Here is a 27,645-nt window from a genome sequence, read left to right as displayed (position 1 = left end):
TCAACAACTTGTGAGTTTTATTACGCATAATCTTTTAAACAATGTACTACAGAACGATTCACTGTCTGTTACAACTTTCAAATTACTCGCTTTTCAATCCGTCGAACATAATTTATACATACTCTTTCTTATTATGATTTGGACTAAGATGGAATTTATTAATGTAGAACACATTTTAAATAAATATCCATACACGAAGGCGACTGATATTTACGTTTCTGATGTTCGTCAGGTTTGAATAAGTACATTAAGTCCTTACTTCTCCGTCAGACAAACAAACTACGACATGCAATGAACAATCACTTTTAAATAGTGTTTATTTCACCCATAATATTGACTGGTCTGGTCTTGTATTTCTTGGAAATTTCTTGAGCAAGCTGCAACATCAAAAACGAAAATTATAATAACAATTAACAGAAAAAAAAGCAAAACTACAATTACAGTACTGAGTCATAACCTGAGTGACTTCACATCTGATGTACGTTTGGGTTTCATCTCTAGCAAAATGTGTATAAACAGTTCCTTTTGCTTGTTGTACACAGCTGGTTGCTGAAATATCCGACTGAAAGAGATCAAATGAAGATACCTGTTGTTGTAGCTCTTTTGTTTTTGTCCTGATAACTTCCAGTTTGGGTTCCAAGTCCCTTTGCTCTGTGGAAGCTGCCTGCCGTTTATCAGCCACTGTTTTAATGGCAGCCACCAACTTCTCCGAGACTTTAAGTTTCTGCTGCAGGGAATCTGCTAAACGATCCAAGTATCTGAAATAATAAACAATTCCACATTATAAATGGAGAAAAACCGGCACACAACACATATGAGCGCATGGAAGGAATGTGTGTTAACTAAGTTTGAACAAAAGCAAGCGTTTACAGTTTGGTGTTAATTCAGTAAGCTGAAAACAGTAAAAAAAAACCCGCTAAATTCCTTTTAAACAAAGGTAGAAGAAAGACTTCCTCTTCATTCCTTTGTTAGCCATTACCAATATTAAACAGTTAACATAACGTATTAAGAGGAAATCCGCCGGGGCTTCGAGTAGTTATTGGACAAAATTATGTACCAAAACTATTTACACCTGATTGCAAGCTTTTGTGTTACTGCTTCAAATATCTTATCGAAAGAAATCTTTTCTAACAACACCACACATCGAAAACACATTTTGAAGTTCCGCTGAATTCCACTGATTCGCTTAAAAGATGTAAGCTTTTGCCCATAGCTTGTGAACTTTAAATATCATTTTCTCAGACTCTGATAAGAAATTGTTGTACCAGAATAATTTCCACCTTATTGCAAACTTTTTTGTTACTGCTTCAAATATCTTATTAAAAGAAATCTTTTCTAACAACACCACACATCGAAAACACATTTTGAAGTTCCGCTGAATTCCACTGAATCGCTTAAGACGAATTTACAAAATGGCTACACGTGAGATTTTGCCCATACCTTGTAAACTTTGAAATTCATTTTCTCAGACTCTGATAAGAAATTGTTGTTGGTGTTATCACGGATAATTACTTACATCTTTACCTTTTATTAAGGGTAGGAAATAACGCAATAGGATTTAAATTATTCTGGAAATTGATTTTTGTCCAACTTTAATAAATATTACTCGACTTCCTAGTGGATTCTGTCTTAAATTCTTTCCGAGCAGTGATTATAGCAAGTCAGATAGCTGGGCTATCCATGTCCCCACCTGCCCCCGGTCAGTAGAATAAGTGATGTTACCTTGGAGACGTCTTGAGTAGGAACAGATTATGTATCTTCATTGAAGTGATTGTTGATAGAATATCAGTAACAGCTGACTCCATGGACTGTACTGACTCCACTGACTGCATCTGAATGAGCTGTGGAGCTGACTGAAACTACACACATACATCAAATATTAATATATCCATTGCCCTCAGGTAACACTGTACATGCCTTCAGCTAGTGATTTGCTAACAGCTGACAATCATCTTGATAAAATATATCCTTGTTTCTGCAAGGTTATGAGGGCAAGTTTATCACTGCCTTGGTAACAGGAGCCTTTCTACATTCCCAGACCTTTCCTATCACAAGGACGAAGCTTTTTCCATTTGTTCTAAGTTGTTGTTCTAAAACTGGTGCACACTTAAAATCATGGAATCAAAAGTTAAAAACTCAGTTAAAGGAGTAGTCTCATGTATGTCTCATTATTATACCTTTTCTTTGATTCCTGACTTGCCCCGCGAAAAACTAAATCAATTGGCTGTTTGATTTCTTTAGTTCTAGTTGTAAATTATACGGAAGCCGCTACTCGCTTTGAAAGAAAAAACCACAACTGTTACTTAAACCATAATAGAGATAAATGAACAAACAACAAGTATATAATCAAAAAGAGAGGGCAAGTCAGAAAAATCAGATAATTAAGCAAGTACATGTACAGAAAGGTTCAAGGGTATCAATGTTCCTATTTGTGCTAGCTAATATATATATTGTCACATATTGAGTAATTTGAATGCAAGTTTCCTTCTGATTTTTTTCTCGAGTCTAGTGCTACAGAAGAAGAGTGTATAATATACATGTGTTTTGTGTAGAAAATTAAAATAGATAGACATGGACAGACAGACGTCATAAACACATTATAAGTTACCTGATTAGCTGACAGCACATCAGAATCACTCTTCATTTCTACTAGTCTTTGGCGAAGGAATCCCTGAAGCTGTTCAAGAAAAATGTGTTATAATAATTAGTATATCGATCAGCAAACAATAAATCAAAGAAAAAATTCTCTATAAAATGAAGCAGTAACTGCAGTGTTTACCTCTAATAATTCATCAATTAAGAGGTTTCTTGTTTGAGTTGTATCCATTAATGTCTCAGCATCTGGACCACTGATCACTTCATCATCTACAGAATTAAAGCATTAATTACATGTCTAGCTTAGACTGTACAAGATAAAAAAAAAGGCCTCCTCTTAAACAGCTACCCTCTTTTTAGCAATCAGTTGTCAGAGTTACGGAAATACAGTCCACATGAAGCTAAAAAAAGAAGCCTGTATTAAACAGCTTGTGTAAGTGACAATGGGCTTGAAAACATCTAACTTCCTTGCTGATAAGCATTTCGTTAAGCTTTTCTAGCTCCTCTCAAGACAGAAAGCATCATTCACCTCTAGCATAGCAGAACATCATTGTATTATAATCAAAGTGACTATGAGCCACTAAACTAGGAAAATTTATAATGGAAAAGAATCAAAAACAAGACTGACAAATAAAGATTTTCCGAACTAGTTATGCTGAACTTTCCACACTTCAGTTTAACACATTTAGTTTGATACTCCAATAATGTTACTAATAATGTCAGTAATCAGAGAACAGTTCTAATTCTTTAAAGGCTTTAAGACACGTGCACACATTGCATGCCATTGTTGACAGGAATCGAGTGAAATTCACTCCGCTCACTACAACTTGGAATTTTCCGAGTTAAACAGTCACAAGGTATAAAGTAATGTTTCTATTTACCTTGTCCAGATTCTTCCAGTGTGATTCCACAGCTATCCAATGTTACTTCATTATCAGCAGTCCCCTCGTCTCCCCAGTCAATAGCACTTTCCTCACTCGTCTGTCCTCCTCCATCACCCCAATCAATAGTCTCACCACTGTCTCCCCAGTCTATCCCCCCTGTGTCCCCCTCACCACCCTCCCCCAAATCAATATTGTCAGAGCCAGCATTGGTGCTGGAGACAGTTTCAATGCCCCAGTCAATCTGTGGAGATGTAGAGAAAAGAAAAAATATGAAACATCAAATTAAAGGCATGTACACAGACACCATGTTGTTAAACAAAATTTAGATTACTTCTAGGTTAAGAAGCACAGAAGTGAACAGAAGCACATAAGTGAACTCCCTATATCATTTCAGTCAGCCACTGCATCACAGAAAACATGACTGAGCAGAGAGGAGATTGTTTAGATTTGACATGTGAAAGTCGCTACTTTTATGACAAGTAAAGTTTTGGTGCATCTTGGATTGCTAGAAGATACATTTGTACCTGCATGGACAGCCAACAAGATTACAAATTTATTATTAATAGTTGCAGATCCATGTAGTAACGTGAAGGATGTCCAGCCAATTGGCACAAACAAATGTTGGTACAAATCAAATATTTCTAAATATGAGAGTTATAATTTTGTTATAGATTATCAGTATGTTTTATTCTTACCTCTCCATCACTTTTTTCATTGTCTGTATTAGTAGACTCTGGTCTTTTGTCTGGAACAACAAGCTATGAGAAAACAAACACACAGAATATCAAAATATTGTTTGAGTTATGTAACTGGCTGTTTGAAAGATATTTTTTTAATTAATTCAATATTATTTAGGGGAAAAAAGTAACTGTCTTTCCAGAGCAAAGTAAAGCAAACTAGGCAAAGCTTTTCATCTCTGGATGGTGTATATTGAAAGCACTGTACAGTGATAAAAAGCAATCATGCATACCCAGGGTTTTCATTAAGAATTGTAATAACAGGAGAATAGTGTTATTTATATATAATTATTGTCTGAAGGTTCCGCATCTTAATAAAAAATAGGTACAGGCCTTTGAAATTTAGCCGGAGAATTATACGTAGTAGCAGGAGAATTCTCCGATCTCCATTAATGCCTAATGAACACCCTGCATACCGTTGGAATCTTGCCAGTCCTCCACTGATACACTGTGCTGTTACCATGCTGTTGAATGTGTCTTATAAGTGGTGCTGTCAACTGTGAGCTTTCTTTATTACTGTTGTAACTGAAATAAAACAACAGTCATGCAGTGTTTAAATATTGAATCATTAGTGTTCTACAGGAATACCAAATAAAAATGGCTCTGTCAGTATAATTATTTACAAAAGCGTAAAATATCTCTTACAGATGTTTCAAGACTATTGCTTGAGAACAGAATGCAAATCATGGACATTCTATCCAAAAGACTATTTGTGTCTGTTTGTTACCCAATAGTAACAAAATGTATTCTAAACATCTCCAAAGCCAAGAGATAGTTGGTTTCAAATGATTAACATTTATCTGCACACACATGTACAATAGGAGTTATGGCACAAACCGTGACAACTCGCTCGGCTCGCCCAGGCTCGCCTCGCTCCTTGTCACAATTTGTGTCCATAACTCCTATTGTACATGTGTGCGCGGAACGCAAGACGCCTTTCTTACCCCCCTCGCGAAACGAATTGCAAAAAAAAGACGTTTAATAAGTTTTTTACGCAAAAAAAATAGAGAGCTCCACCTATGTGCCACAATTATTTTTCAATTGAACAAATATTTTTCTTTAGTATATGCAACAGATGGCTGCCGCAAGATATTCGTCAGAAGTTTTGCAAGCTATGATGGAGGAAAACCTCCGTGAATTTCAAAGAAACCCCCAAAGAAATTTAACTTTTTTACTGGCCCACACCGATTTTAACGAATGGCTCCGTGTATGGAAAATGAACATACCCGAAACTGACATAAACAACAAAGATCTTTACACTTTTGCAAGAAAAAACAAAAAAAAGTTTTATGAACTTTTAGTAAGCGAAATTGATGACTTAAAAAGCTTAAAAACAAGCTTTGGACTTGAAGTAAAATTTTCGATACAAAGAAACGGAGTCACGCAACACATGGAGCACTATTTTAGAGAAAGAGAACCACACGTTTTTACAAAAAACAACAAAGACCAAATAAAAAAAGAGTTTGACAAATTTATTGAAAGAGCAAAGGGAGAAATTGAGGCTTGGTCAGAAAGAGGATCAGGCTGGGTTATTGAAAGAATAACCAAAGCGTACGTCAACGTTGCACGCTATCAGCCATTGCGAGGTGGAAGTTATTTGCCTTTGCCCCCAAAATTGGCAAACAAAAAAGCAGTTATTAACGTGCAAAACAGGGATAACGAATGTTTGAAATGGGCTTTGAGAGCTGCATTATTTCCGCCAAGAGATGGGAAAAATCCGCAAAGAACAAGCAGATACCCAGTTGACGACGGAATAAACTACAATGGAATCGATTTTCCAACGCCAGTAAAACAAATTGACAAGCTCGAGGCGCAAAACAGCAACCTTGCGATAAACGTGTTTGGCTGGGAAAATGACTGTGTGATAGTGCACAGAATAAGCAAAAAAGAAAAAAAGCATTCCTCGTATTTGTCTTATGTTAATTGAGTCAGGATTAATACAGCACTACTGTTTTGTAAAAAGAGTAAGCTCTCTGCTTTACGATCAGAGCAAATCACACAACAAAAAACACTTTTGCATGTTGTGCTTGACCGGTTTTACAAGAGCAGACTTGCTTGAAAAGCACGAAAAATATTGTAATGGCGTTAACGGCAGGCCAACAAGAATCGAAATGCCGGAAGAGGGAAAAAACACCCTTTCTTTTAAAAACTACCAAAATCAAATGAAAGCGCCTTTTGTGATTTACGCCGACTTTGAGGCATTGTTAAGAAAGATGCACCGATGTGAACGCGAAACGCCCAAGGACCGCCAGAAGAGAAAAGATCTTGGTGAAGAACTGGAAGACTTGAAGCCGAAAAGCTACACAGAAAAAACAGAACAGCACGAGGCATGCGGATTTGCTTACACAGTTGTAAGGAGTGATGGCAAAAACGAAAAACCAATGGTTTACAGAGGAGAAAATGCCGTTGAAGTATTTTTGAACTGTCTTTTAAGTGAAGAAAAAAAATAAGATTTGAATTGTCATTGCCAAAACCTCTTGAGATGACGTCAGAAGACTGGGAAAACTTTAAAAAAGCCGAAAACTGTCACATTTGCGAAAAAACGCTGGTGAAACAAAACTTTTTGGACTCTTTGCCGGTATGGATTGGAAATAATGAGGAGCTTAATTACTTTGGACAGCTACACAAAAAATGTTATTACAGAACGAAAGAAGCGGAGCAAAGCCTGGATACCGAGTACTACTATGAGCTAAAAAGGCTAGAACAAGAAACACACAAAGTAGCCGCGAAAAACCAAAAAAATTGCTTCGCTTGTCAAAAGCCCCTTATCCAGCCGAACTACAAGGATGTGGTAAAGGACCATTGCCACATAACAGGCAAGTTTCGAGGAGCCGCGCACAACGTGTGTAACTTAATAATGCGAATAAATCCAAAAACAGTCCAAATACCAGTTGTATTTCACAACCTAAGGGGTTATGATGCGCACCATTTAATGCAGGCAATGTCAAAGGTTTCAAAAGAGGCACAGAAAGAGGTAAAGTGTGTCGCAAACAACATGGAAAAATACATCACATTTTCACTAGGGGGTTTAAGGTTTATTGACAGTTTGAACTTTTTACTTGGGAAGCTTGAAAAACTTGTAGAAGCGACACCGAAGGAGTCATTAAATATAACAAAAGATCTCTTGGGATCTGAAGAAAGCGAAGAATGTTTTGAACTTCTTTGCAAAAAGGGAATCTATCCTTACGAATACATGGGCTCATGGGAAAGATTTAGAGAAACAAGTTTGCCAGAAAAAGAAAAGTTTTACAGCAAACTTAACGACGAGCACATTACAGATGAAGAGTATGAACACGCGCAAAAAGTGTGGAAAACCTTTGGCTGCAAGACCTTGGGAGACTACCACGATTTGTATGTTCAAACAGACGTGACCTTGTTAGCCGACGTTTTTGAAAACTTTCGAAAAATCTGTCTTGAGAAGTACGAGTTGGACCCCGCGAATTATTACACGTCGCCAGGCCTTTCTTGGGACGCACTTTTGAAAAAGACAGGCGTGGAGCTTGAGTTACTCACAGACTACGAAATGCACCTCTTTGTCGAAAGGGGAATAAGAGGCGGGATTTCGATGGTAAGCAAGAGATATGCAAAGGCGAACAACCCATATGTTGAGGGATTTGACCCGAGCCAGCCAAAAAAATACATAATGTACCTCGATGCGAATAACCTTTACGGGTGGGCAATGAGCAAGCCGCTCCCAAAAAGTGGTTTCAGATGGAAAAAGGTTATGCCAACAGAAAAAGAAATAATGACAAAAAAAGAGTTTGCAAAAGCTGGATGGATTTTAGAGGTGGACTTAGAATATCCGAAAGAGCTGCATGACGCCCAAAACAGCTATCCATTAGCGCCAGAGAAAAAGAAAATAAACAAAGAAATGTTTTCACCTTACCAAAAGAAAATAATAAAAAATCTTGATTTGGGCCCACCAAATACTAAAAAGCTTGTTTTAACTCTTGAAGACAAAAGCAATTACGTCGTGCATTACCGAAACTTGCAGTTTTATTTAAAACAGGGAATGAAACTCAAAAAAGTGCACAGGGTCTTAGAGTTTGAACAGGAATGCTGGATGGAGCCCTACATCCGGATGAACACAGAATTCAGAAAAAAAGCAAAGAACGACTTTGAAAAGAACTTTTACAAGCTAATGAATAACTCGGTTTTTGGAAAAACAATGGAAAACCTGAGAAACCGTGTAGACATAAGAATAACGCGAAGCGACGAAACAAAGAAAATAAGAAAATTAGTTGCAAGCCCATTGTATTCAAGGCATGTAATGTTTTCAAACGATCTAGTTGGAATAGACATGCGAAAAAGTAAGCTTTTTCTTAATAAACCGGTCTACACAGGCATGACCATCCTTGACGTAAGCAAGCTATGCATGTATGACTTCTTTTACAACCATCTGAAAGAAAAGTATGGAGAGAGTTGCGAGCTTTTGTATACAGACACAGACAGCCTTTTGCTTGAGATAGAAACAGAAGACGTTTACGCGGACATGGCAAAAAACATTGACAAGTACGACACAAGCGACTACCCAAAAGAGCATTCACTTCATTCATACGAAAACAAAAAGGTCTTGGGAAAAATGAAAGACGAATGCGCAGGAACACCAATTTCAGAGTGTGTCTGTTTGAGGCCAAAAATGTATTCAATACTGACAGAAGACCAAAAAAAAATAAAGAAAGCTAAAGGAGTAAAAAAGTGTGTGGTAAAAAAGAAAATCTTGCACGAAAATTATTTAGAAACGCTTTTTGGAACAAAGCAGTTATGGCATGGAATGAACATACTTAGAAGCGAGGGTCATGAGATTTACGGAATGCATCTCAACAAAGTCTCGCTGTCGCCTTTTGACTCAAAGCGATGGATAGCGGATGATGGGATACATACAAATGCTTACGGGTATAAGTTTTGCGAAACAGAACGTTTATAGCTTTTCTGGTGGTAACTGTGTATTTGGAGGAATAACAAGCAATTCTTCACGCACGAAGCCGCGCTTTGGACCATCGTGCAAGTAATAAAGAACTGGCTGATTAGGTTTAGTAACAGACCTTTCAATGCTGTAGACTTTTAATGACCAAATCGGATCTGTAGCCCTTTTTACGCCGCCTTCCAGCTCGCCAGGTTGGTAGAGAAAGCGCACATTAACGAGAGAGGGGAGTTTTTTTTCTTTCTTGCCAACAGGTCTTGTATATTTTGAGGACGGTTTTGACGAAACAGCCTTTTCTTTGATTGCAGCAGCAGGTTTCTTACCAGTAAGACTGGTTACTTCGTTGTTCAGAGCGGCAACAACTTCGGGTAGCCTTTTTACCCACGCTGTCGACCGCTGGCCAGATGGCAGGGTCAACTCAACACCGTACTGATAACCAAACAGGCGCTTTGCCAGTGTTTGATTAAAACGTTCAACAATGGCTTGATCTCTGTAAATGTTAACACGCCCGCGCCTAATATAAGTTTTGTGATTTTCCATTTCTTTGGTAACAGCTCCCATGAATTCGCGACCAGGGTCAACTTGCAGCATCTGTGGCCATTTTAGTGCACTTCGCCTGTAAATTGTCTGAAAACCTTTTGCAACCTCAGTTGAATCTTTGGAGGTCAAAGGCTCGGCCTCTTTGAAACGGCTGGCAACGTCAACAACAGTCAGCGCGTATTTGTAAACTTTTCGCCCTCGCGGCAGTTTGTCGTGTGGCAGAAAAAGAAGGTCCGCCTGGTGGACCGAGTTAGGAGAAGAAACATCAAATTTTGGGCGAGGAACGTATCGTGGTGCCGGAAGGTAGATCTGCCAAAGGGCCTGCTTAACGAGCCACTTTTTTGCGGCATCTTCGGAAACCTTGGCCGCCTCGGCTAATTTTTTTATCGCAGCAATTCCCTTCCAGTAGCCCTGGGGGCTATAGTAGACTTTCGAGATCTTTGCATCCATGCGTATACAAGAAAAAAAAGAAACGTTTAAAGAAACCGAAAGGCAGCGTACCCAAGAGCAAGAGCGCCTGCGCCAACAAACATCAGTTCACCTTGTTTCTGCTGCTCGCTTGGCTGATAAAAATCAGAGAACTTGGGTTCTTTCGGAGGAATCATTTGTTTGTCAGGATGTGCCTGGTTGTAGAGTTTGAAAGCGTAGTCAGTGTTTGTGAAGTTCTGTTTGGCCTGCTCTTTTATTTCCGCGTTGGTTTGTATCCAGTCGAGGAGCTTGGTGCGGTCTCGAGAGTATTTAGCGTAAGCTGCCTGGTAAGCCTCTAGAGCTTTGTCGTGCCTTTCTTTTTCTTTTAAAGCGGCGTCATCTCCGCCACCCAAAGCTCGAGCAAGGTAGTTGCCGCCAATGAAAGCAGCAGCGTTCAAGATAGCTCCGCCAGCCATAATCGCTACGCTTGCCATTGTGTGTCTTTGTTCTTATATTATTCTAATTTTTTTTTTAATTGGTTGGGAGAATTTTCTGGTCCTCGAGATACTGTTTAAGTGCAACGCTGCCAGCCACGACGGCTGTGAACTTAACATAGTTTATAAAACTGCCACTTGGGTCGGATGTAAAGTTTTCTTTTACAACTTTTTTTGCAGCCCAGCCGATTCCGGCGGCAAGGCCAGTGAGAGTCGCGGCATCCATGAGTGTTTTTACGAGTTTGTTGTCAGACATGGTGTTTGTTATAAAATAAAAATAAATATTTAAATTGAAAAATAATTTTATGAATTCTTTTAATCTCATCAAAGAGTTCTAATAAAAAAAAAGTTAATTGCTGAAGTCAGAAAGTAAAACAGAAATCACTTTCTTAAAAACTTTCGCTGGTCAAACCAACATCATCAACCGCAGAATTAAAGATTTTTTGCATTTCAGCAAACACTGCACATTTTGCTTGTTCAATCATCTCTTTTCTTTTTTCTTCATTTTCTATTTTTTCAAACTCTTTTACAAGCATTATTAAATCCCAATACCACCTGTTTAAACTTTCTACAGATTTTTCAGCAATTGCATAAAAATTTTTTAATTTTTCTGGTTCTAGCCGGTTTAAATAGGCTTTTCCCTCATTCAAAGCAGCTGTTACTCGTACCTCATCTTTTTCAAAGCAATTTGAAAGCATAGAAAGCACAAAAAAGTTTCCAAAATCCATTGGGTCAGACATAGTGTATGAACTTGTTGTGGTCATAGTATTTCGTTTACTTAAAAATAGCAAATGTTTAAATGAAATTTATTTAATAATTTTTTTAATCCATCGGACGGATTCCTCTTTTTGAGCCATTTTGGCTTGTTGGTTGTGGAATTCTAGAGCCCGTTTGGCGCGTGTCTGAAGAACGCGTTGCAACCCTTCCAATACTTTCTGCTGTAACTGGTGTGTCATCAGTTATAAGAGTTGGTGGAGCTTTTAATGTTGGACTTCTTTTTTCGTTTATAAAGGCTTTTATGTCTTCGCGTTTCACATAAGTTGTAACGATTGCAACGCCGATACCAAGCAAAGATATCCATTGATTTGTGGTGAGACCGCTTGATTGCGGCTGAGGCTCGGTCGGAGCTGGTTCCACGGGCGTGCCCGAAGGGCTCGAAGTTACACTTCGCTTAGCAGATGCAGATTTCTTTTCCTTTTCTTTTGCAATTATTGCAGCAGCCTCGACAGCAGCTTTTTTCTGTGCTTCACGAGCCTGTTTTGTTTTTTCAGCTGCAAGCTTGCCAGCAGCAACTCGCTTTGGATTTTTGGCAGGCTTTGTTGCTGGAGTTGTTGAAGTAACTTGTTTCTGTTCTTCTTGAGCGATCGGAGTTTGTTCGAGCTCGGCCATTTATAATAAAAAAAAATAATATTTAAATAGAAAATTGCTCAGCAAGATTTTTTGCTAAGCAATTGCTAAGCATTGTTCAGTAATTACTTAGCATTTTCTTAGCATTGCTCAGAAAAATCTTCAGTAGTGTTTGTGTCCGCATCTTTGGAAGCACCTTTGGTTTCGCACAGCGAAGTGTGCGACTTTGTAGCTTTGTTTAAAACAATGTGCTTTGTTGTGATGAGCGCAGCATTTGCAACGGCAAGAAAGCGGCCGCATTTCAAAGCCAGACCGCCTGCCAAAGTGGACAGCTCTTTACTGATAATGTAGTCGTTTTTGAGTTCCTTTTGATAATCATTGACGTCCTTGATATTTACGGCCTTACCAACGACTTTGGTAACAAGAAAAATAAAGCTGTCAATCAAGCTGTCGGTTGTTTTGGATCCAACGTATGCCTCATATCTCTTTAAGTACTTTTCAACTTCTTTATCTGTCAAGCGCTTCACCTGCTCGTGTGTCAGTTGCACACCGATTGCTTCTTTGGCTTTTCCTGTTGAAACAAGGATTGCAAGCTGTTCACGCAAAGCAGGAATGTCAGGGCCTTGAATGAGTGCCATAGCGCTTTCTGTACTTTCTGGTTCAGCTCCTAGCAGTTCCATTACGGAAGCTAATTCTTGTTCACTTGCAGCGCCCTTGACGCTCTCGGGAGGAGAAGTTGCGAACGGGTCAGCCATTTATTACTCTAAAAAATATGTTCAATAAAAAAATTTTGTGCCGTAAGGGTGGCGATGAGAAATGACAAGATGCGAAAACTTATTTTTTTTTAGCTTTAAAATGATTTCTTTGTAATCCTCATTGGCAAGTTCGCCAGCGTAATCCTCAAAGATTGCCTTCGTGGTCTTGGCAGAGGGGGTGTAAAAGAAAACGATTGCCGCAACATTTTCGCGGAATGAGGATGTTATGCTTGTCAATTTTTGAGTTAACACCCATACGCTCAAACCTGCGTGGCGAGCAGAGAAAGCAAGATTCACCAACTCCCCTGTTCTTCCTTTTACATCTTTCGAAGCAGCACAGTCGTCGAGGATGATAAGCGTGTTCGTTCCCTCAAAAAGAAATCTTGAAAGCCTTAACAAAGATTCAACCTCGTGCTGCTCGCAAATTAAAACAAAAAATCGAAGATCTTCCTCAGCAAAGCGATAATAAGTCTTGTTGTGCGCGAACGTCGGGCAGATGAGCACGATGTAGTCAAACTTGCCTCGGAAAGGGCCACAAAGCTGATTGACCACGTATCTTGTTTTTCCTGAGTTCGTTGGTCCCACAATGAGGGCGTTGAAGGGTATATTGGCAGGATCCATCTTCGTTCGTATATTATAAAAGCACAGATTCTAACTGCCTGCCAATTATATTCATTTGGGCGTCGCTGATTACGTAAATGTGGCAGTTCAAATTACCTGAGCCGCTTGCTTTCCTCTCTAGCTCAAGCTGGACACCGTCCTTTGTGTTCACAAGGCGCGTGCCGCTTCCGTGCATCGAGTGGTCAGCCATGGAACGCAGATCAATAAGAAGGCCAAACTTGTCTTCTGTGTAAAACTTTTGCAGAGTCATGTGCTGCGTTTTATTTTTTCTTTCATGTAGAATCTTTTAACTTCTCCCCAAATGTCCATTCCTTCGATGCCGTTGTTGTACAGCATGTTTGGCGAGCCGTTGACAGTGATGCTTACTTTTGTAAGGTCCGGGTTAATGTACTTTTCCGAGCTCCTTGCACCTTTGTTATATTGCTCAATAAATAGGAGCAAGATACCTTTCATGGACCTCCTCTGCGGGTTGACCCTTAGATTCAGACGTGTGTCGGAGCCTTTTGCAAAAGTCGTCACTTTATCACGCTGGATGTGGTCGTAAGCGAACTCTTTGCCGCCCGAATAAGCGCTGAACGCTTCATCTGCAATTTCCTTGCTTCTTATCATCTCGTACTCCAGCTGGATGTTTGTCAACTTGTATTTTAGTTTTGTTGTATCTGAGCCTCTGACCACATGTTCGGCTGCCGCGAGCTTCAGTTCGAACACAAGATCGTTGTATAGTGCCTGAGGATAAAATGCCCCATGGTCAGTTAAAATCTGGTGATCCAGACGGATGCGGTATTTATTTCCATATATCTCATTCAGCTTTTTTTCTGCGTCCACACCTGAAGTTTTCTTATCGCCAGCATTTGAGCGAATTTTGTTGAGGTCCTCGCTCTGAATGCCCTCTGGCACCCTGTCGTCGCGCTCCTCCTGCGAAAGGAAAAAATCCTCAAATATTTTGTAGATGTCATAGCCCACCGTGTCCTGCACGACGGTGCCTTCGTACTTTACAACAAACTTGTCGACCAGAGCTCGGCTGACGTTGTCAACCAGAAAGTTGTTGGCATGGCCTCCGCTCAAGTCGATGTTGAAGCGCAGTGCCAGCGAGCCAGGCACAATGACCTCGTTTTCGTTCAGCTTGGGCACTGAAACATACAACGTTTCCTCTGGATTGGCTTCTGTGCGGTCAAAAGTGATTCGTTTTACCGCGCGCTCGGCTTTCAGTGCGCCGAGTATTTTCTCTGTGCGTCCCGGTCGAAGGTTTTCTTGAACAGCAGCCATCTCTCGATTGGTTTTATTGTTAAATTGAAAAGTTTAATTTGAAAATATATATAAATTACGTAATGGCGGAAGGTGGTGGTGAGTTTGGATACGATGACCCTGATTTGGACCAAGATCTTGACCACAACAGTGATAACGATGATGAAGAGGAACAAGAGGTCGACACAACCAGACCATTTCAGCCCGGGAGTGCATCCACACCCTACCATGGGGGTGAACAACATGAAATGCAAACAATGCAGCACGAACAGAGCGGGCTGCCAGACACATCCTACGAAGAAACACCTTTTTTGGGAAGCTTTATTCATCAAGATGACAAACCGGCAATGATTGACAGAGCTAAAGATTTTATCAAAAGAAAATTCCCCAAAGTGAACTTCGCAAAATTAGACCCAATAGGTTTTAGCAAAAAGAGTGGCAATGAAACTACAATTGTATCCTTTGGATCAAAAGGTGGCGAGACCGAAATTTTCAAAAAAGACGGAACTGGCCTTCTCAAAAAATTCACAGACAAGTTTAAAGCCCCCCTTGGGCCAGAAGCGGAATCTCTGATTGCTCAAGACAATGAAGAAATAAGAGAAAGCAGACAAAGATTAAGAGAAGCTGAAAGTCAACTACAACAGGCAGAAACAATTGCCATGCAGAAAGAAAAAGCCACCCAAGAAGTAGAAGATCTCAGAATAAGAATCGAGCGAGCTCAAGCCAAGATTGATCAACTTGGGTCAAATGTTGATCAAAGATCTCTTCGAGATATCGACTTTTTTTGCATGTGGTTAGTATGAGTAGAAGGTTTATCCTGGGCATCGTTGTTCGAACATATCATGGAAGAATTCAAACGTCTTTCAGTTCAAGCATTTTTTATTTTCGCGGAGTAAATGCTGTATTTGTCAGTCGCGACGACTGGGTGCTTTGCGACTCATATACTTTGGCTTGGTTAAAAAAGGTAAACTTTGACGTTTGCCTTTAACATGTTTAATCGAAATAGTTGTTTCCTTTCGAGTTAGAAAGATTTCTACTCGGCCTAATGCAGAAAAATAACGCCTGATCGAAGGTTAGGTTACGCACGACAGAGTTACCTTTTGTCTCGTCACGCAATCTTAACCCCACATTGAGAAGTAAATTTTCGTTTGGATATTACCAAAAGCCGCTTCTCCTCGCGTTATTCTTTACCTTACAGCTACACATGCCATTTCTAACGACTACATTTCCAGCAAAACAGTTGCTGTTATTTTTCTAATGGCGATCGATGCATTTACTTCTGAACAGAAGAAACGTTTAACGTTTACTTACTGCTTCCACCGGAAGTAATTTCACAACATTTAATGATGTTGCAATTAGCGAAGCGCACTAATAACGTCACAGAATTTGACCCCCGGTGTGAGTCAAAATTCAAACAAACAAACCGCTCTCTGTAATGTATGGTTGGCGGGCACTTTGGAGGCATATTTAGCGATTGTTTCACAAAACCATGGCCAGATTGGCTCGGATTTCGAGAGAAAGCCTTACCTGTGCAGCGTAGAAAGCTCAAACCGTGGTTTGAAACAAAAGGTTTGTCAAACAGAGCGATTATTCAATAAATGTGTAAAATGTTTTACTCTCAGTTATTGAATGGATTATAAAGGCCCGATTTGCTGCCGGGATTTGCTGAAAGAAAACATTTATTTTTATGAGAAATGCAAAACGTTTACACTGTTCTTAGTGGCACATTTTCCAACACAACAGAGCTAACCTCAGATTTATGCCACCACAAAATTACACAAAGAAACGCTCGTCCGATCGGTCCCTTTGCCTGACCCGAATAATTTAAGAGGTCAATTTCGTTACACAATTGTCGCGGAAAATACTATTTAATATACACTGATCGAGCTCGGCAGCTGTAGCTGCAGTCTGTAATAGTAATGGGGATAAATAACAGCTTTATTAAAATCAAACCCGCCGTCAATTCCATTAGAAAGGCGCCGGTTTGAATAGCATAATATTTTCGCCCTCTATCTATCATGTGTCGAAACAGATCGGATGACCGGCGTCAAATTCGGGAAGAATTCTGAATTTCTTGCAACCGACGATCTTTCCGGTGCCTAAATGAAGCAATCCTTCGCAATTATATAATTCGATAGTAATTCGCTATCCGCCGCTTAAATTTCTCGGCAGCCTGAATAATTTTGCAGTGGGAATCAAGGTGTTATTGCCGGATCTTCGACTAATCATAATAAATTCAATTTGGGCCATTTTTTGGATACCTTCAATCTGTTTTCACTTACTAAAGCAAAAATGTTTGGAATCTATCATTTTTCGAGCCTTTCGAGAATCTCGGCCTCACATTGTGCCTTTCTCGCCCCTTTTTTCTTGTCAAGAATGCGTCCCCTCCATACAAAGCCTTTGCCCAAACTAAAATTGTTGTCCGACTCACGCGAAATCTATTTTTAGTAATAGTGCGCTTCGCTAGATGATGTTGCAATTCTAAATTGTGCAACTCAGCAGAAATAATCAATTGTCACGAAATGAGATCCCTTTGGTTAACTATTAGCAACGTTTTAGTGTGTGAAAGACTTGTACGAGTACAAATTTGCGTTGTTAATCGTTTTAGGTTAAATTAATATTAGCGCCTAAAGACTTGTACTAGTAAAAATTGCGTTCTTAATCGTTTTAAACTTCACTGCCTTCGAGCGCTGAATCGCTTACATTCTTAATTGGTTATGTGACGTAAGATTTGGGCTACTCACGTTTTTGATTCTTATATAATGTTTGTAAATTTGACAAGTCACGTTTTTTCTACAAGAACGGAAGTGCTGAAGCACAACTATAGAGTAACACTTACAAGTCACGCGCTTTGATCACCCACAGCGGAAAGTATTCCCTTGAGAGTTAACAAGAATGCAATCCCTTCCGGTTCAGATTTGAGTCCACTAAACGCTATTCTCCTACTTTTTTGCTTGTAAACAAGCAAAAAAACTCGAAAAAATGAATCAGAATTGCGCGAGCTGCAGCAAAGGATAAAAAACTATAAAACGGATTTTGAAAACGCAAAAAAAGAAGTTGCTGCTCTTGAAAAACAAGCAAAGCAAAAGGCAAAAGAACAAACACGAGTCGACCAACTAAGGGCAAGCCTCGCTGCCAAAGAGAGCGAAAGAAACACTTTGCAAGAAAGGCTCAACGACACAAGAGCGTTGGATGATCTTAAAGAGCAAGAAGATGAGCTCAAGCGCCAAAACGAGGAAGACAAAAAAGTTATTGAGGATGAGAATGCCTCCCCCACTGACAAACAAGCTGCGGAAGAAAGAGTTGCAGAAAGAACCGAGGAGCTCGGGCGTTTGCAAACGCAGATTGCCGAAAGAGAAAGGGCGCTTCCACTTCGTGAGAGGATCAAAGAGATCTTCAAAAAACATGGCGTGACATTAACAGCAATACTTCTTGCTGCTGGTGTCACGATTGGTTCTGTTATTGGAGCCATTACAAACTCTTTGAAGGCCACCGGCAAAGCGTTGGGAAAAGGCCTAAGTGATATTGGCTCAAAGGTAGCATCAGCTCTGCCTGGTCTCATTGGCTCGATTGCGAAATTTCTTTTCAAAACCGCTGGTCAAGTAATTGGATTTCTTGCAGAGCACACCTGGCTGCTTATCCTTGCTGTGGTTGCTTTTCTTGTTGAAAAATACATCAAAAAGAGACGTTAACGCATAAGGGTGTAGAGCAAAGCTGCTGCTCCAACCGCGCCAACAGCGACAGTTGCTTTGTTTATTTCGTGTGAATCATTGGCTACGGCCTTCATAGCTTTAGCGCTTTGCGCGTTGCTAGCTGGTGTTTCAGCAGCGCTTGCGGCGGGTGCCTGATTTTTTTTTGCTGTGGCGCTCTTGTGTATAGGATTTGAAGGGTGGCTGTTTGGTGGGTTGATTTTTGATTTTCCTCCGGCCATCAGTTTAAGAGCTGCTTTTTTTGTAGCTTTATTAACCTCATCATTCACTCCTAATTTCATCCCAACAACAGCCTGCTTAAGCTGGTTATTGTAACCAACAACGCTTTCTGTGTTTATCACCATACGAGCGGGCATCAGCCAGGCACCTGGGCAGACTGCAAGGTTAAGCCGAACCTTAGCCTCGTCGATGGCGAGTTGGTATCTTTGGACCGACTTTGCCAGATCAGGTTGCCTTATAGCGTCTTCAACCAACACGAGGAACTCACTTTGAGCCTCCTTTGCGCGGCCGCCTGTGCCAAGTATGCTACTTCGAACGTTCACCTGCGAACCGAGAATACAGTAGACAAAAGCCTCAATTGACTGGTTTATTCTTGACAAACCCGCCTGAGTAAGCCCTTGCGTTGCATTTTCACAAAACCAGTCTGCCTGTGCATATGCAGCGTCGTCTGGCTCGATGTATTGAATCAAGTTACCTTTGCTTGCAGTTCCACCTTCATCCGAAAATTTATCGTAATCGGGGTATTTTGCTCCAGTTTTTTGTATACCATGCCCTGATATCCAGATATAAACGTTACCAAGTCCGTGGTTTGCGCCTGTTGTGAAACGGAAATCGCTTGACGGGTCGACACCGAACTCAGCGCATATTCTTTTGTAAGAAGCCACGTCGTACTTGTTGTCAAACTGGCTAAACGTTGGGTCGCCAGGCAAGGCGCTTACGCTCTGAATCCCCCCCATCTGAAACAATACTCGCCTTATCGTGAAATAAACGTGAAAAAGGTAAAAATTTCGCACAATCGGTGGCAAGCTAAGAGATGAGTGTTCTTCATCGAAAATTTCTCGGCTTACCCCACTGCCTGTTGTCGCACACCAAACAGCAAAGTTAAGTTGCTGAGGCCAGTAGCCCATATTTTGGCTAGCAAGCCACCTTTTTGACTCTTTTCCTGATGTATGCTTCAGTTTTGTTTTTTGAAAAATCTCTCTTAATTTCGTTGTGAAATATTGATCTGGTGTTACGTAGATGTTGATTTTGCTGTTAAATATTTTTTTCAAACTCGGTGCGGCTTCGTGAAATCCAACCGCGGGAATTGGCAAAGATGAGCCTTTTGCGCCGCTTGGTGACAGCTGTTGTGGAAAACCGCCTGAAATTTGATTCACCCCCAGTGCTTTTTTCATCTCTGGGCTCCAATATTTGCTGTCAGAGCCAAAAACATTTATCAAATGGCCTTGCCCTGCCTTGTAATAAATGTCTGCCGTTGCTGTGTGGTTGTACACGAACTCAACCTGTGCAACAAATTTTGTTCGGTCAGCGTTTGGATATTTTGCAAGAAAAGGTTTCCATGCATTGTCTTTTGCCGCTTCAGAAATTTTAGTTGCTTCTGGGGTTTTCATCCACTTCATAAAATCTCTTTCTTTGGAATCAAGAAAAATTGATTGAGAAATGTCATCAGCTCTCGGAATAGGCGGCGCCATTTTATATTAAAGATTTATTTTTCAAAAGATAATTATAAAGATGGTTGTGCTCACAATCGACGCGAGTTCCAACGGGGAAGCTGTTTACTTTGACCAGCCAATTGAAAAACCAAGGTTTATCAGCCTGCTGTCATGCTCGTTACAAAACAGCTGGCATAATCTGGAAGGAATTGGCTCCATAAGCATTAAACAAAACAATGTGAGCAACAATGTTGCTGATTTTTTTCCAGGCAACTACAATTTTGATGAAATTACAACTTACCTGACTAATAAGTTCAAAGATCAACAAAAGCTAACAGTAAAAAGGGATGATTTGAAAAGAGGCTTTTCAATAACAAAAACAAAAAATATTGAAAGCTTTTCTTTTGATAAAAATCTTTCTAAACTTTTTAAGAACACAATTGTTGATGCTGCTAACGCAAGAATTGAAGATTTTATTATACCAGACTTTTATTACATTCACTGCGATTTACTTTCCAAAGAAAATAACTTGTATAATGGAAAGCCAAGTGACATTCTCGCTTGTGTACCAATAACCGGGAAACCTTATGATTTGGTTCATTACCCTCAAAATTTTATCAATAATTCACGTCGAACCAACGCTGTTCAGAGTGTGAACAGTGTCACATTGACCGTCAAAGACAAAACTGGCAGTAAGTTTGACTTTGTTGGAGCTCCGCTGCATTTTGAATTAGAATTAAATTAATATTTTTTTATTGTATACGACCATGTCATCTGCTAATGTTCTCCCGAGTGCCCCTGCTTATGGTGATCGCGAAGAAACACAACTTTATCCAAGCCTCCCAACAAATGCCGAGAATTTTCGGCTGACTGAAATAAGTAAAATTGAAAAAGAAATATCCGCTGAAGCTGAGCATTACAGGCTTGTGTTAAAAAAATATAAAAAAGTCCGGAAAGTTATTCACTATTCCGTGGTCTGTCTTGGCGCCGTGACGGCAGCTCTGTCTTCTGGAGCTGTTGCGACTTCACTTACTGGTGTTGGAATTGTTATCGGCGTGCCTGTTGCAGCAGTAGCAGGTATATCTGGCACAGCTTCCACTGGCCTGTCAGTTATCAACAAAAAGCTTGAACGTAAAGTTAATAAGCACTCAAGAATCCTCGCTCTGGCTGTTGCAAAACATGACTCAATAAACAGCTCTGTCTCACAAGCTCTGAATGATAATCGTGTTTCTGACAAAGAGTTTCAACTGATCTTACGAGAAATGCAGAAATAACGTCAACTTAAAGAGACTTTTCGTTCAATCTTTGCACACAAACAAACAAATTCACAGCCAGACATCGAAAAAATACGACAAGAGATCATGAAAGCAGAAAGACAAAAAATGAAAAAAAAACTTCTCGAAAGCACCACCGACATTTCGAAATAAAATTTCAGTCCAATAGAACATTTGTTCATTTTATAAAAGAATGATTGTCTGCGCTCATCTTGTCGTTTACTTTGTGTTTGAATATTTCACGCCCGAGTGTCAAAAAAATATTCGATACATAACCCGCGATGTTGTTAATTGCCTGAACGATGCAAAATAAAAGGTTACAGCGCACTTAAAGTGACTTTCAGCCGAGTCGAAAGGATTAAATCTGAGTGTGCAAAAAATACAATTAAGTTGAAGCGAACAGCGAGAAATTGCGTGACCCACTGGGGCATGCAAATTTTTTTTGTGTGCGTGGGTGTACAAAGTCGGGGGATTACCCGAATGATATTTTTAGACTTTTGTAAGTTGTTTTCATTCCTGTGTGCTTAAAATCTGAGTTCTAAGCACTCAGGAATGTAAAATCTATTGTTTTACACGTGCACAACTATTGTTCTTTTGATTTAATGCACGTGATATCAATTATGACTCGTTGCCATTAAGAATAGCTTAATGATGTCATTTTATATTTTCTTTACTCTGTATATAAATCACATGCGATTTGCTTTATTTTGTCTAAACTTTTACGCCTGCTTGGCAAAAAAAATAACAAAAGATTGCGCCGTTAAGGTGATGTAAAAAGCCAAACAAAATGAAACGCATTCGATTAAGTTGCGACCGGCTTAAAATATTCAACATGAAAAAAAAAAATAATTATATTACGTCAAGGGGGTTTTCCGTTTCTTGACAGCAATAGACCCACGCAATCAAAGTCATTGTTGTGACTTTCTGTGTTGCTGCAATAATTTATGCACTCACCGGAGCGTGCAAGTCTTGTTTAGCTTGTTAAAACGTTTGCGACAACACTGCTGTCTAATTTTTTTAATTTTTCAATCACCTCGTCTGTTAAAAAGATTTTTATTTGTTTTTCATTTTCTTTAGTTTTTTTGTAGGTTGTAAACGCTTTTCCACGAGATCTTTTCAAGTTTTTCTTTACATTCAAGTTAATTTCTCCAGTTCTCCCTCTTCCCATCTTCGTTTACTCAATAAGAGCATTTGTTCAATAGGAATTGTTTCTGGCACAGCAATTAAAGGTTGGTTGTAATTTAATACAATGGCGCCATACAACGATTGGTACACTGTCGGGTCCGGCGAATCTGCTTCAGGAAGTTAGGAATGTAAAAGCCACTCACATTTTCCTCCTTTTTTTTACCATTTCCACGCCTGCTTTCCCGATTTTTTTGTTAGTTTTAACCATGCTTTGCATAACGATTGCAGCTTTCTTTTTTCTTAAGTTTTCTGGGATTAAACGTCTTTTTTTGCAACTCGTTTCGCGAGGGGGGTAAGAAAGGCGTCTTGCGTTCCGCGCACACATGTACAATAGGAGTTATGGACACAAATTGTGACAAGGAGCGAGGCGAGCCTGGGCGAGCCGAGCGAGTTGTCACGGTTTGTGCCATAACTCCTATTGTACATGTGTGTTCTGCTGTCTTCAATATTTTTGTTATCATAATAATGATGCCAGCAGACATTGGAATTATTAACATACCTTGGTACTAGAAAGTTGACAAATGTCTCATAATAGTGAGTTGCATTCTTCAAACCGCTGATTGCAACAGCAATCCCCCTGTATATTTCGGGTAATTCATCCAGAAGGCTTAGTAATTCTGATTTCACATTATCTCCCTGTGTAACAAAGCAAAACAAAAGGTTGTTAACTGTATCAGCTGACTGAGGTTGGTATGGATTGACAAAGGGAGAAGTACATAGCTTAAAGTTAAAAATACAGTGTCCCTAGCTGATCTTTATCTACCCAAACACAGACAACACAGGTCATTTTATTTATATATCATTTTATTTAATATATTTATTTTTAATGCAGATTTCTTGATCTTATCACAAACAGCATGATTCTGTTTGGTTTAACAAACACAGTCTGTACCATCCCCATAAATAATAAGCTGGCAAATTAATACCCTTACCTTAATACTCATTTGTTTACAAACACTTTGATATTTTTCTTTAAATAATGCTGCATTGGATGCAAATTCACTCTCCTTTCTTGTGCACTCCTAAAACATACATGCACAACTATTATTGATCATCAAAAAAAAAAATTGCTGGGGTATCTCATCAGTGAAAATGTTCATTTACTTTTATTATTATACAAAGAGGAATGTTCAAGAAAATAATATACATGCAGATATTTCAGTAAGTCAAAGAATTTCTTCATCTAGCAATGGAGACTCGGCAACTACATTGGAAAGACATTGTATCCAGTCACAGTGGTGAATTCTACCAACCAAAGGATACTGGACTAGATCTCAGTTAAAAAGCTGTGTGCAATATTAGCAACACTAGCCTGTGTACAGCTGTCCCGCTCCACACAGGCTAATAGCAACACAGGACCTTGTGAATAGGTCAGCTTCGAGCCAAAGTGGCGCATACTGCCGGAGCTTATCCCGGTTTCCTTAGCATTAAGCAGCTAGGAGTATTTCTACTCCCCCCTGGATGGGATGCTAGTCCATAGCAGGGAACCCCCCAGCATTATTTCGCCGGTACCCATTTATACACCTGGGTGGAGAGGGGCACTATGAGAGTAAAGTGTTTTGCCCAAGAACACAACACAGTGACCCCGGCCAGGGCTCGAACCCGGAACGCTCGCTCCGGAGTCCGGCGCGCTAACCATTAGGCCACTGCGCCTCCCTGGTAGCTTTCTTTGTTTCTTTTCATTGTCATTAATTACTTTACATCAGAAAAAAGGAAAGAACAAATTGTAGCAAGGGTAAAATTGAAGCCAGGGCTGCACACGTAGCTAGCAAGAGGCAAGATTAGGAACTTGCCTTGTCTGGAATCTAGCCAAAATACTGTATGTTAAGTTGGGGGAATAATCCCCAGTTTATCATGACTGATTTTTCTCAAGAAATAGCTTATGAAAAATGTTGAAAACAGTGTTTCAGAGCTTCTATCTCATTATAGGAAATTAACGCTTGTGTTAATTAACCTATTTGAAATTTACGCAACTTAAATCAAAGCAAATTAAAGGAAAAATTACTTCCCGATAAATGAAATTAACGCGAAAGAGAGGGTGACATTTTAAAATGAAGGAATTCACGCGACGAACACATTAATGAAAAAAAATCTTGTTGAGACAACAGGAACAAGTTTATATCAAAACTAGGCGTATAATCCTAAATGAATGGGTTAAGCGAAGGAATCCAAGTGCCTCGATCGTTTGTCATAGTTTTCTAACCAAATGAAATAATGCCTTTTCCTAGGAGTTAAGAACGACTGGACTGTATCGAGAAATTGGGGCCAAAATAATGGAAATTAAGGTCATGGAAATTAACGCTCCACTTTATTAATGGCGCGGAAATTAACGTTAACAAAAATTAACGCGACTTAAATTAACACGAATTTTTGAAAATCGTGTTAATTTCATGTAGCGTTAATTTCCTATAATAACTAAAGGTAGATTGGAAAATTGTGTGAGGGAGGGGCATTCCCCCAGACCACCCAAGCAAGATCAGTATCTTGCCTTGTCTATCCCAAAGATCTGGATATGGCGGGAAGCACAATAGACACTATGGTCAGACAATCTAACCACTAAGCTACAGGAGACTCATGGTAAGCTAGGTCATTTATTATGTTTATATGTGACATATGACGTACTGACGTACTGCTAGAAACAGCAATGTCAAAAGCATCAAGTATTGTGATAAATAAAAAGTCATTTACTTACCACAGTACACGTATATCCGAGCTGATAAATTCACCATCTTTGTATTTATCACCATATACACTTGATGCTTTTACAATACTGATCCTAGCTGAGTATGCAGGGCATACATGTATGTCCCTTTCGAACCTGGTACAAATAGAACATATTGAAATATTCTCTTACCCGTTGTGTTTGTTGACATTTCCCTATTTGTCTCTTTAATGCGGGAATCTCATAATTAACATTCCTAATTAACAGGTGAGCTGCCTCAGCTAAGGAAGACAAAAAGTACAGTTCACTAGTAAACTTGAAACATGACCTTAATGAGTTACCAAGAGAATAGTGATAAGATTCAAAACAAATGGGCTAAATTAATTTCTAAAGATTTCCACAAACTGACAATTTCATTACCTAGGTTTACATTATTTTTTTCATATAACTTCACAATTTCCTGCCAGTCCTGAGAAAGAAAGAAAACAGCAGTCATCAGTAATAACTAGTAATGTTTATTTAGTCATCTATGATGTCATTTGACCATCGTCAGAGTGTTTGCAAGGAACTTTTAGCCAGTACTCAGTGTAACAACATTCACAAACTGACACAAGTTACCTTCATCCTCTTTGACGAGTAACCACCAAATATGTTCTTTGTTGCGGACTCTGACACTTTGAGTAGTTCAACAATTCGGATACAGTGGAAATAGTTAATGTCTATAAAAAAAATGACACACTGAAATCAAGATCAAGCGCATACGTGTATGATATTATACAATGTAATTTTGTAATATACTAAATGAACAGTACATTATAAGCTTACCATATAAATGTTCTCTAATCTTTTCAAATTTTTTTTTATTCTGATGACCATTTCTTTATTGCATGTAATACAATAAATTATTATAGAAATCCAGAGTAAGGACGTACAGTTAACAGTAATTACATGGAAATAAGGCTGCCACACTTCGTTAAAAAAGTCAAAAGTCAGTCAAATCCTGAATTTTCAAACCTCAAAGGGAAAGGAAATTGTTTCAGTAAATTAGGAGATTGAGAAACTGGAGATCAAATTGTTTGACTGGGTTAAGCAAATGCAAGGGAAATGACTTTTAATTGGTTCAAGTTATCAGGATTTCACTGTACTTTCTAAGATCTTCACGTTTGCTGCTGTTTGTACGTACAAGTTATCCTTTGATGACTGCACTGGTTAGCCTCAACCACAACATTGAGTGCACCAGCATTCAAGTTGATCGTTCAGTTTCCCAATTAATTTTCCTTTAGGATGATACTATTTAGACTTGAACTTTTTAACATATCATAGACAACACACAACAAACTCTCTCCTCTACAGAGGATCCCTTGGGGAGCGGGAGTTATTAAGGAGAGAATAAGGGCATGGGAGAAATGATGGGAAAAGGGAAACTGCAGAGGCCTCTGTAGAACCAAAACCACAAACCAATCCATCCCCACTGTACACATAGGACTTACATGTTCCTGAAAGAAGCTGTGAGATCTCATCTACAGGAGGCATGTCTTGAATAGCTCCATTAATTTTCTCTCTTATCTCCAATACAGCTGTCTGCCATTTTACGTCACAGTGTCTTCTGTCTAAAAGCCAGTCTGTTATAACAAGTGAAAATAATTTGCTTAATTAAGGGGGGTGACCCTTAACTACAAAATGGTTGTTACAGATGGCTTCTAACCATCATATCTTGGGCTCCCTTAGTATCCTGGGTTTAGTTTTTGGCCATGTTCCTTCTATTGGAGATTTCCTTTATTTCAGGTAGTCGTGACCATATTTGGCAATTCACGTGACCAGAACACGAAAACCCTAATGAGAACATCTGCTATGACATGGGTAATTTCCTCCAAAACACTCCCTTCCCCCAGTCTTTGTCAATTCTGATTATTTGTTAGCATTTCTTTGAGAAGATTTCCAAACATCCCTAATTTTCTATAAACCTAAGAAATAAAAAACGATAAAGGCCATTTTATATTATATCCACCCCCCCTATAGATGACATGTTCTGAAGGGGAAGCCCTGTCTACACTTTTGATCTTTCAAATATTTCTGAAGGGGTTGGGGAAAAGTTGGCTTTTTTCTGAAAGCCTCTTGAAAAATGGGATTATTTCTGAAGGGGGTATCATGACGGCACTTTGATTTTTTTTCTTAGGGGGTAAATTTTGACTTTCCTCGTCAATAGGGAGGGGGTGGATATAAAATGGAATGGCCCTAACCATCTTACCTCCCTTCAAAAGGGGAGCTGTTTTGAGAGAAAAAATGGAATGTCCTTTTATTTCTAAGACGGCTATTTACAGTATATTGTTTTTTTTTCTTTTTTGTTTTGTCGGTAATAGTATGAAAACTTTAACATTTTATAGTTCAGCTGTTTAATAAATCGATCCTTACCCAAAAGTTTGTTGTAGTAAATATCAATTGGAAGTAATTCCTCTTCTCTGCCATTTCCTTTGGAGTCATCCTGTTTCTTTTATAATGACAAATAAATTACAAAGTCATTTATAACACGGATTAAACACATTTCTTTTGCGAATCAAACATACAAACCTGCATTTTCACGAGATTTTGTTGAACAACACGTCTACCTTTGA

The 27,645-nt window shown here is 39.3% G+C and overlaps 1 protein-coding gene across 1 annotated transcript; it reads right to left on the bottom strand.

The window, feature by feature from the left end:
- On the bottom strand, positions 1–27,645 carry LOC144660780 (CDK5 regulatory subunit-associated protein 3-like). The gene is made up of 16 exons (XM_078521506.1): positions 27,602–27,645; positions 27,446–27,521; positions 26,524–26,655; positions 25,652–25,752; positions 25,454–25,502; positions 25,226–25,314; positions 23,304–23,393; positions 22,871–23,007; positions 4,633–4,741; positions 4,175–4,237; positions 3,477–3,720; positions 2,780–2,865; positions 2,609–2,677; positions 1,723–1,859; positions 587–758; positions 1–377 (listed from the first exon to the last, which is right to left on the bottom strand). Exons 1-16 carry the CDS (start codon positions 27,605–27,607, stop codon positions 306–308), a joined length of 1,632 nt encoding a protein of 543 aa, XP_078377632.1. The 5' UTR covers positions 27,608–27,645; the 3' UTR covers positions 1–305.

This window comes from Oculina patagonica, chromosome 7 (assembly GCF_052425735.1).
Source record: "Oculina patagonica isolate OP01 chromosome 7, crgOcupat, whole genome shotgun sequence".
NCBI lineage: Eukaryota > Metazoa > Cnidaria > Anthozoa > Scleractinia > Oculinidae > Oculina > Oculina patagonica.
Note: the sequence above shows the minus strand (reverse complement) of the source record. Positions and strands in the feature narration are given on the sequence as shown.